This window comes from Gopherus evgoodei, chromosome 3 (assembly GCF_007399415.2).
Source record: "Gopherus evgoodei ecotype Sinaloan lineage chromosome 3, rGopEvg1_v1.p, whole genome shotgun sequence".
Classification (NCBI taxonomy): Eukaryota; Metazoa; Chordata; order Testudines; family Testudinidae; genus Gopherus; species Gopherus evgoodei.
In genome coordinates, this window is record NC_044324.1 from 137,676,837 (window position 1) to 137,688,115 (window position 11,279).

Below are 11,279 nucleotides of genomic sequence, written 5' to 3' on the forward strand. Positions count from 1 at the left end.
GAAATACGGTACCGGTCCCTGGCACATTGGGGGGGGGAAAAACTGCTGACCTGCCACATCAGATAGTTTGACAATCACTGGACTAGAACATCAGAGGGAAGCCTACTGTAAGAAAAAATAAAATGTCTTGTAAAGCAGCTTAAGTTAATATGATACTAGCTTTTATGAAGCAGTTCCCCACATTGCTATTAGTGTTATATTGTCATGATTGATGACAACAGTGTCCAGTAACCATTGTTCTCAATTCTATGGCAAAATATATAAGACGAGTAAATTTATCCAGCATGGAAATGCATCTCAGAATTAGTGTTCACTTAGGATCTTTATTTAGAATGGTAGCATAGGCTTTTAGGGCAGATTTTCAAAGGCACAAGTGAAGTTAGGCATGCAACTCTCATTGGCTTTCAGTGGGATTTAGGCACCTCTAATTGCCTTTTGTGTCTTTGAAATTCTCCCAATTATAATATCAACATAGAATCATAGAAATGTCCAGCCCCCTGCAGTGAGGTAAACCTAGACTATCCCTGACAGGTGTTTGTCCAATCTGTTCTTCAAAACCTTCAGTGACAGAGATTCCACAGCCTCCCTAGAAGCCTGTTCCTGAGCATAATTACTGTTATGGTTAGAAAGTTTTTTCCTAATATCTAACCTAAACCTCTCTTGCTGTAGATTAAGCCCATTATTTCTTATCTTACCTTCAATGGACATAGACAACAATTGATCGCTGTTTGCTTTATAACAGCCCTTAAGTTATTTGAAGACTATCATCAGCTGTTCCCTCAGTCTTTTTTTCCTCAAATATGCCTAATTTTTGTAGCCTTTCCTCATAAGTCAAGTTTTTTCTAAACATTTTATCATTTTATTTGCCTTCCTCTAGACTCTCTAATCTTTCCACATCTTTCTTAAAATGTAGCACCTATAATTGGATACAGTACTCCAGCTGAGACCTCACCAGTGCTCAGTAAAGCAGGACAGTTACTTCCTGTATCTTTCATATAACATTCCTGTTAATACACCCAAGAATATTAGCCATTTTTCAACTGCATCACAATGACTCATACTCAGTTTGTGATCCCCTCTACTCCCCCACTCCCTATCCTTTTCAGCAGCGCTATCACCTAAATAGTTATTTTCCATTTTGTAGTTATTTCTGTGCATTTGATTTTGTCTTTACTGAATTTCTTCTTGTTTAATTCAGACCGGTTCTGTTTGTCAAGGTCATTTTGAATTGTAATCGTCCCACCAAGGTGCTTGCTACCCCTCCCAGCTTTGTGTCTTCTGGAAATGTTACGTGTATGCATTTCACTCTGTTATCCAAGTCATTAATGAAAATGTTGAATAGTACCAGCTCCAGAGCTGATTCCTGCAGCCCCATTAGATACACCCTCCCACTTTGACAGCAGACCATTGATAACTACTTTTTGAGTATGGTCTTTCAGCCAGTTGTGCATGCATCGTATGGTAATTTAATCTAGATCACATTTCCCTACATTGCTTATGAGAATGTCAGGTGTGACCTTGTCAGAAGGTTTGATAAAATCAAGATATTTCACATCTACTGCTTCCCCCTTATCAAGTAGGCCAGTAACCTTGTCAAAGAAGGAAATTACATTGGTTTGGAATGATTTGTTCTTGACAAATGCATGCTGGCTATTCCTTATAACCCTAGATTCCAAGGCCAGAAGGGACCATTGTGATCACCTAATTTGCTCTCCTGTATAACACAAGCCATAGAACTTCCCTAAAATATTTCCTACGTGCTTATAAATTGGTAGTTTAATTTGTTTCAGTATCTTTCCAGGTATCGAAGTTAGGCTTCCGGGTCTATAATTCTCTGGGTCATCTTTGTTCCCCTTTTTAAAAATAGGTTCTATGTTTGCCCTTTTCCACTCCTCTGGGACCTCACCCATGTTCCATGAGTGCGTGAAGATAATTAGCTAGTGGTTCTGAGGTTCGTTTACTTAGTTCTTTAAGTATCCTAAAGATGAATTTCATCAGGCCCTGCCAACTTGAATACATTTAACTCATCTAAATCTTTAATCTTTTTTTCCTTATTTTGTCGTACATTCCTTCCCCTTGTTGTTAATAGGGCTGTCAAGCGAGTTTAAAAAAAATGATTCTGATTAATTGTGCTATTAATCATGCTGTTAAACAATAATAGAATACCATTTATTTAAATATTTTTGGGTGTTTTCCACATTTTCAAATATATTGATTTTAATTATAGCACAGAATAAAAATGTATAGTGCTCACTGCATCTTGTTTACAATGTCACGTGAAAGTGAGAATAGGCATTCACATGGCATTGTCATAGCTGGCGTCGGAAGATATTTATGTGCCAGTTATGCTAAAGATTCATATGTCCCTTCATTCTTCAATCACCCTTCCAGGGCATATGTGTCCATGCTGATGACAGGTCCTGCTTGATAACAATCCAAAGCATTGTGAACCAACACATGTTCATTTTAATTATCTGAATCAAATGCCACCAGCAGAAGATTGATTTTCTTTTTTGATGATTCAGGTTCTGTAGTTTCCGCATCAGAGTGTTGCTCTTTTAAGACTTCTGAAAGCATGCTCCACGCCTCGTCACTCTCCAATTTTGGAAGGCACTTCAGATTCTTAAACTGGGGGTCGAGTGCTGTATCTATCCTTAAAAATCTCACATTCATACCTTGTTTGCATTTTGTCAAATCTGCAGTGAAAGTGTTTTTAAAATGAACAACACGTGCTGGTCATCATCCAAGACTGCTATAACATAAAATATATGGCAGAATGTGGGTAAAATAAAGAGCAGATATACAATTCTCCCCCAAGGAGTTCAGTCATAAATTTAATTAACGCGTTACTTTTTTAATGAGCGTCCTCAGTATGGAAGCATGTCCAATGGAATGGTGGCCAAAACATGAAGGAGCATATGAATGTTTAGCATTTCTGGCACGTAGATACCAATGCCAGCTACAAAAGTGCCATGCGACCATCTGTTCTCACTTTCAGGTGACATTGTAAATAAGAAGCCGGCAGCATTATCTCCCATAAATGTAAACAAACTTGTTAATCTTAGCGGTTGGCTGAGATATGTTACCAAAAAAAATCTACATTTGTAAGTTGCACTTTCATGATGAAGAGATTGCACTACAGTACCTGTATGAGGTGAATTGAAAAATATTATTTCATTCGTAATCAAAAATAATAATATAAAGTGAGCACTGTACACTTTGTATTCTGTGTTGTAATTGAAATCAATATATTTGAAAATGTAGAAAAACATCCAAAAAAATTAAATAAAATTTCAATTGGGATTCTATTGTTTAACAGTGCAATTAAAACTACGATTATTCGCGATTCATTTTTTTAGTTAATCGCATGAGTTAACTGTGATTTATCGACAGCCCTAGTTATTAATATTAATTGTGTTCAGAATCTTGTCACCATTTAACGTTTTTGGTGAAGACTGAAGCAAAAGGTGCATTAAGTACCTCCAGCCTTCTTGATGTCAGCAGTTATTAGTTCTCCTTCCCTACTAGACAGAGGACTTATATTTCCCTTCATCTTTTTTTTCCTTGTTCCTAATGTATTTATTAAAGAACTTCTTATTGCTTTTGATGTCCCCTGCAAATTGCAACTCATTTTGTGCCTTAGCCTTTCTGATTTTTGTCCCTTCATGCTTGTGCTATTCTTTTATACTCCTCCATAGCAATTTGTCCACTTTTTGTAGGATTCCTTTTTGATTTTAAAGTCATGAAAGAGCCCTGATGGAACCATATTGGTCTCTTACTATTCTTCCTATTTTTCCTTTGCGTCATGATGATATACTAATTTAAGAAGTATCAAGTTATACAACAAAATAGAACTACTGATGGTTTGGCTACAGAGCTGAAAGCCATGTCCAATTCACTGAAATGCTGTGCTTGATTTAGGATTTGTCTAAATTAGGAAAAGAGATTAGGTTGCAATTAGCTAACATCAGACTTGAGTTCTCTTTCTAATCTATACACATTTTGAGAGGATCTACTCTTCCTGCTACCTACAGCTGGATTTATATACTCTGTTCTGACACAAAAATATAATTTTGATCTCTTTGTATTTCCTACAGAGGGAATCTGTTTTGTTGAGTAAAATACTTTTTTTCATTATTTAGGAACTGGTGATGAAGATGAGTATGTTGATGATTTCAACAGGTAAGAGGGAAAAATACTTCTATTGCTACAATGTGATATTTAATGGATAGTAAACATCATTCAGTTTTCTAGTTACATTGAACCAGAAGTAGGTTCAATTTTATCGTGATCAATTTGACAATGCTGCCATCTGTCTGCTATACATCTGTGAATATAAATTTTTTTTATACTTTCTGTAGGCAGGAGTGTCCTTAGGATGCTGACAAGCGTTAGGGTTTTTTTATTAAAGAAAAATATGCTCTTCTCAACAATGCAGTTTTATCATTTACTTTTTATACATTTTAATTAATATTTTTAGCTAACTGTCTATATAAGAGTCCAAATTGAATCTTGCATCTAGAAAACTCAGTAGCATGAAGAGAAGACAATTGAGCAATAATATTTAAGGCCCTGATCCTACAATTTACATGGCACAGCTTATTTCTCACGGCTTAATTTAGTTACAGGTGTATTCTCAAATATTTTTATCATTTAAATATCTTTTCTGTAAAAATTGAGCTATCTAACCTAAAGACTCTTTTTCCTATAGAGGTGTGTGAGTGTGGGGGGAATTCTTGTACAGCAGAAAAAGAAAATCTAATTATTTTCACATTTTGTTCTTTTTTCTGTCATTAGTACCAGTCATCGCTCAGAAAAAAGTGACATCAGTATTGGTGAAGAAATAGAAGAAATTTCTGTGGAAATAGAAGACTTGAATGCCAGTGATAAAGTATGACTTTTATTGTGTGGGCGTGCTTTTAATCTTTTATTAGATATTGTGGTTAGATGTTTGGCTGTCCTTTCTGGACAACTGTCATCACGTAATAAACACTTTGGGCACAAGTGGATATAGTCATGCCATTCATTAAAACTGCCTTCTATTTATAACCATTCACTTACTGTTAGGGTTAGATTCTGTACTGACTCTTTTAAAGTAAATAAATAAATAATAGTAATTTGGACTAACTCTGCAGTAACTAACAGTTTGAGAGATTTTTTTGTAATCTTGTAGCATATGCAAGAGTTTTTATTAACTGCCTTGGTTGTGCTCATATTTTCATTATTCAGCACTGACTATCAAATTTCCATACCTCTGTCTGCATTGTTAGAATATATGCCCTTTCTAAATAAGAACACTTTAAAGTATTTTTGCTGGGATTCTGTTGAATTCTGAGATATTACAGTTAGTAGATAGGTACTGTTACCAGCTGAATTGTTCTTTGCTGACAGCGTGCTAACAGCCTATTGCCTAGATCGCCTTCTAGAAATTTTCAGTGCATTTTTAAAATTGTCAACAGGGCAAGTGACTCCAAATCTACTTGATTTTAAAATAATTTTTTTCTCATTTGAACCAATTGTTCTTTATTTGGTTGGAAAAATAAAGTAGTGGCATTAGGAGCCCAATTCTATAAGGTACTTCTCATTAACTTAATGGGCAGTTGAATGCACACAGTATCTCATATGTTGGAATTGATACCTTTCAGGGCAGAGCTGTAAGCTAGCAAGATGCTTTTTGCAGGACTGCATAGTTTAACAGATTTTGAAATATAAATAAATATATATATCTTGTCTGATTGATTTTGTTTTCTAGCTTGAAGACCTCACACAAGATCTTACCATTTCTCAGTTAAGTGATGTTGATGCTGCAGATTACTTAGAGGATGTGGCATAGAACTGAACAGCAGAGCTGTTTCAAGTGTTGGATTGAGGACTCTTGAGGACTGCTATTTTCAGACAATCATTCTTTGCTGGAAAGTCTGTTCCCTATTTGTGCCTTGTGTTTCAGAAAGACTGGAGATGTAGAGAGCTCTTATAAAATCATAGCAAGAACTGAATGAAATAGTTCATTCCAGCTTGAGTCTAATATTGGAATTGTTGTTCTCCATCTGGTTCAGCAAAACCTTTCACACAAGGAGTTGAATTTTTCCAGCTGGATTTCCATTGCTGGCGATGGATACACAAAACCATCAGTCTATAAGAGAACATAACTGAAGAAATCAGCAAAGCTGCAGAACTTCTATACAGATGTATGGCTTTATAAGGAATTTACACTGTTATGGTAACAGTCTGATTTTTTAGCTGAGATAAGCAAGAAAACTTAGAGTTACTTCTTCAACTTACTAAAATCTTCAGCAGTCTATATGAAATTTACATAATATCTAATAAATCTGCCTCAGTACCTAGTCACTCCATGCCTACTTTAAGGAGTCAAGATTTTTCAGAAGTGACTAGTGATTTTTGGGAGCCCAACTTTAGAGATCTATAAGGGGCCTGATTTTTAGCATTTTCTGAAAATCAGGCCCCTTTAAAGTGTCTCCAGTTGAACAGCCCAAACTGAGGCAGCTAAAATCAGTAGGCACCTCTTGAAAATCTTGGCTGAAGTATCTGTCAACTCTGAACTTTCTTGTTTTAATGTATTTGTCAGACCATTAACGTTACTCTAAACTACTTTTTTTGTGTGATTATTTCATTAATGTTAACAGCTGTTAAAATCCCAATAAAAATGTGAGATTCCCTTATGATCCACAGATCATAATACAGAATAACAAAATTTCTGAGAAGAGCTGTTTAATGGTTTGTGGAGTTCATGTTACTGGGGAAGATCTTAATTTGTATTGACTCACTTTCATTGTTTAAAATCCATATTTGTTTTAAAAACGGAGCACCAAAAAAGTATGAAACAATTAAACTTCTCTGTGTACCAAAATCTAATGACTAATGAACAGATTTAAACCCAAATATTTAAAAATAAATACCAGGCCTAAGATATTGAACCCACTAAGTTTATAGCCAGGAGCACATTTTTGTATTTCCATTATCAACTCTTGAAAAACAGTCAGTAATGGAAACATTGACAGTTTCTTAACTATACTGTCATGCTTGGCGCTGCTGTATTATATAGGTCATGGACATTTGTAATACTGAAACAAGCCTTCAAAATGTGTATTTTTTGAGCATTGTTAGAAAAATACATTGGAAAAGATACATGTCAGTGAATATAAAGATATATTAATCATCTTTTTGTAGGTTTTGTAATTTTATTTCAGGCAAGCTACTAGCATTTCAATAACAATAGCATGTGAGACCATATAAGAACAGCCATACTGGGTCTGACCAAAGGTCCATCTAGCCCAGTATCCTGTCTACCGACAGTAGCCAATGCCAGGTGCCCCATAGGGAGTGAACATAACAGGTAATGATCAAGTGATCTCTCTCCTGCCATCCATCTCCATCCTCTAACAGACACAGGCTAGATACAGCTTATAGAGCTGCTTTACTTTGATTTGAGTCTGACTTAGGCTCTTACACATTGAGCTAACAGATATGGGGCTGGCTGTATTGGAAGGTTATACTTGCACAGTAGGTAGATTATCTGAGGCAGAAGTGAAAAGTGACTTTTATTTATGTGCATCCCCCAAATAGCCAGCATAAAGCCGCAGAACATGAGCCATGGTGTCAACATCTTACATTGTGCCGTAATGTAGCGGTCTTGAGCACAGAAGAGAGATTTTCCCCAGGCTCAGACCATCCCAGAATGTATGTGCAGCAGCCTTGAAGTAGCAAAGACCTTGTAGCATTCACTGTTGAGGTTGAGATTCTTTATGCACAAGATCTCCACATTTTAGAATTACTACCTGTAAAGGAGGACATGGAAAAAAAAGAGCAGCAGCACGTCTGAGGGTGTTTTCTTCCACTAGAACTTCCACAGGAGGCACTTAGAACATAAGAACGGCCATACTGTGTCAGACCAAAGGTCCATCTAGCCCAGCATCCTGTCTTCCAACAGTGGCCAATGCCAGGTGCTCCAGAGGGAATGAACAGAACAGGTAATTATCAGGGAACAAAGGGTAGGAATAAATGGTAAATTCTCAGAATGAAGAGGGGTAACAAGTGGTGTCCCTCAAGGGTCAGTCCTAGGACCAATCCTGTTCAACTTATTCATAAATGATCTGGAGAAGGGGGTAAAAAGTGAGGTGGCAAAGTTTGCAGATGATACTAAACTGCTCAAGATAGTTAAGACCAAAGCGGACTGTGAAGAACTTCAAAAAGATCTCACAAAACTAAGTGATTGGGCAACAAAATGGCAAATGAAATTTAATGTGGATAAATGTAAAGTAATGCACACTGGAAAAAAATAACCCTAACTGTACATACAGTATGATGGGGGCTAATTTAGCTACAACGAATCAGGAAAAAGATCATGGCATCTTTGTGGATAGTTCTCTGAAGATGTCCAAGCAGTGTGCAGCAGCAGTCGAAAAAGCAAACAGTATGTTAGGAATCATTAAAAAGAGGATAGAAAATAAGACTGAGTATCTTATTGCCCTTGTATAAATCCATGGTACGCCCACATCTTGAATACTGCGTAGAGTTGCGGTCTCCTCATCTCAAAAAAGATATACTGGCATTAGAAAAGGTTCAGGGAAGTGTAACAAATGATTAGGGGTTTGGAACGGGTCCCATATGAGGAGAGATTAAAGAGACTAGGATTTTTCAGCTTGGAAAAGAGACTAAGGGAGGATATGATAGAGTTATATAAAATCATGAGTGATGTAGAGAAAGTAAATAAGGAAAAAACTATTTATTTATTCCCATAATACAAGAACTAGGGGCCACCAAATGAAATTAATGGGCAGCAGGTTTAAAACAAATAAAAGGAAGTTCTTCACACAGTGCACAGTCAACTTGTGGAACTCCTTACTTGAGGAAGGTGTGAAGGCTGGGACTGTAACAGCATTTAAAAGAGAACTGGATAAATCCAGGAGATTAAATCCCTTAATGGCTATTAGCCAGGATGGGTAAGGAATGGTGTCCCTAGCCTCTGTTTGTCAGAGGGTGGAGATGGATGGCAGGAGAGAGATCACTTGATCATTGCCTGTTGGGTTCACTCCTTCTGGGCACCTGGCATTGGCCACGGTCGGTAGACAGGATACTGGGCTAGATGGACCTTTGGTCTGACCCAGTACGGCCATTCTTACGTTCTTAAGTGATCCATCCCCTGTCTCCCATTCCCAGCTTCTGGCAAACAGGCTAGGGACACCATGTCTGTCCCTCCTGGCTAATAGCTATTGATGGACCTATCCTCCGTGAACTTACCTAGTTCTTTCTTGAACCCTGATATAGTCTTGCCAGAGGCTGTGGTGAAGGCCAAAGAGTTCTACAGGTTGACCGTGCATCATGTGGGAAAAAATGCTATCATCATGAAACTGTTTTTCAAAACCTCTCTGATGCGTGGCGCACCTCAATGTGCTCTTCTAATTGCCCTGGTGTCTGGCTGTTCAAAATTGGCCACCAGGCAATTTTCCTCAACCTCCCACTCCGCCATAAACGTCTCCCCCTTACTCTCACAGATATTCTGGAGCACACAATAAGCAGCAATAACAATGGGAATAGTGCTTTCGGTGAGGTCTAACCTCAGCAAACAGCACCAGCAACCTTTTAAACCAGGGGTCGGCAACCTATGGCACGCGTGCCAAAGATGGCACGCGAGCCAATTTTTAACGGCATGCTGGGGCCCACCAGGACCCCAGTGTACCATTAAAAATCCTGTCGACGTGGCAAGCTGCAGGGTCCGTGCTCCAGGGCTGGAGCCCCGGGCCGAGTGCAGCACGCCGTCGGCCCCTTCCCCATGAGCCATGGCGCCGTGTACAGCACTCGGGGGGCTGGGGTTGTGCGCTCCTACAGGGCAGCATTTGGCTCCATGGGGAGGGAAAAACGCTCCCCAGTCATCTGGAGCCCTGCCCCGCCCCTCCCCTCTCCTCACAGCGCTGCACGCATGGCTGTAGGGCTCCAGATCAGCGGGGAACCTCATAGGAAGGGGTCTGGGGCCGGCGGGCGGGGGGGTTGGAAAAGCGGTGGGGGGGCAGTCAAGGGACAGGGAGCACGGTGGGTTGGATGGGGGGGGTAGGATCCTGGGGGGTGGTTAGGGGCAGGGTCTTTGGAGGGGGCGGTCAGGGAGTGGGGGGGGAGTTGGATGGGGCATGGGAGTCCCTGGGGTCTGTTAAGGGGTAGGGAATGGATAGGGGTTGGGACAGGGAGCAAGGAGGGTCCTGGGGAGGCAATTGGGGGGGTCTCTGGAGGGGATGGTCAAGGGACTAGGAGCTGGGGGGGTTGGGAGTTCGGGGGGGCTGTCAGGAGGTAGGGGTGTGGAGAGGAGTTGGGTGAGCAGGGGGGTGTTGTATGGGTCCAGAGTTCTGGGGGTCCTGTCAGGGAGCGGGGAGCGGTTAGATAGGCATGGGAGTCCAGGGGGTTCTGTCTGGGTGCGGGGGTGTGGATAAGGGTCGGGACAGTCGGGACGAGGGGCAGGGAGGCTTAGATAGAGAGTGGGGTCCCAGGAGGGGGTAGTTGGGACAAGGAGTGAGGGGAGTTGGGGGTTCTGGGGGGGCAATCACCCAGTCCTCTGCCCTGAGTCCTGCCCTCCCACGCACCCCCAGGTCCCTGCCCTAAGCTCTGTACCACCCAGCCCTCTGCTGACTCCTTCACACCCCCCCACATGACCCCAGCCCTGACTCTTGCACCTCACATATCCCCATCCCCACCCCCACCCTGAGCACCAAACGGGAGCTCCTGCACTCCCACTCACATTTCCACCTGCACCCCTCACACCAAATGGGAGCTGCCCAGGTAAGTGCCCCACACCCCAACCCTGAGCTGCCACCCTCATTCTAGCTCCTGGCCAGACCCTTCACCCCCACCCCTGTGCTCGGTCCACTCCCACCCTCAGCTCAGTGCAGAGAGAGGAAGAGAATGGGCCAGAACCAGAGAGAAGGCAGGTACCCACTGTATGTGGGCAGGGCCGGGACCCCAGACTGGCAGCAGGCTGAGGGGGTCCGGCAGCCGGGATCCTGGCTGGCAGGAGCCGGCGGATGGAACCCCTGAGCGGCAGTGGGCTGACCCACTCTGCCAGTCTGGGGTCCTGGCTGCTAGCCCTGCACAGCCTGCTGCCAATCTGGGGTTCTGGCTGCCAGAGCCTTCCCAGCTGGGGTCCCAGCCACAGGCCCCATTCAGTCCACTGCCGGCCTAGATGAACAGAACCCCAGACCAGCAGCAGGCTGAGCGGGCCGGCGGCGTAAGATCAATATTTTAATTTAATTTTAAATGAAGCTTCTTAAACATTT

At 41.2% G+C, this 11,279-nt stretch overlaps 1 protein-coding gene across 6 annotated transcripts in view; it reads left to right on the plus strand.

Moving 5' to 3' along the window:
• FGFR1OP (FGFR1 oncogene partner) overlaps window positions 1-7,179 on the plus strand; it is a 62,201-nt gene extending 55,022 nt beyond the window's left edge. For all 6 annotated transcript variants that reach the window (XM_030556742.1, XM_030556738.1, XM_030556737.1 and 3 more), the window contains 3 exons: window positions 4,143-4,182; window positions 4,798-4,891; window positions 5,753-7,179. In XM_030556742.1, coding sequence (XP_030412602.1) covers window positions 4,143-4,182; window positions 4,798-4,891; window positions 5,753-5,833 — 215 coding nt within the window. In that variant the 3' untranslated portion in view covers window positions 5,834-7,179. The remainder of the gene's footprint in view (window positions 1-4,142; window positions 4,183-4,797; window positions 4,892-5,752) is intronic.
• The last annotated feature ends 4,100 nt before the right edge of the window (window positions 7,180-11,279 follow it).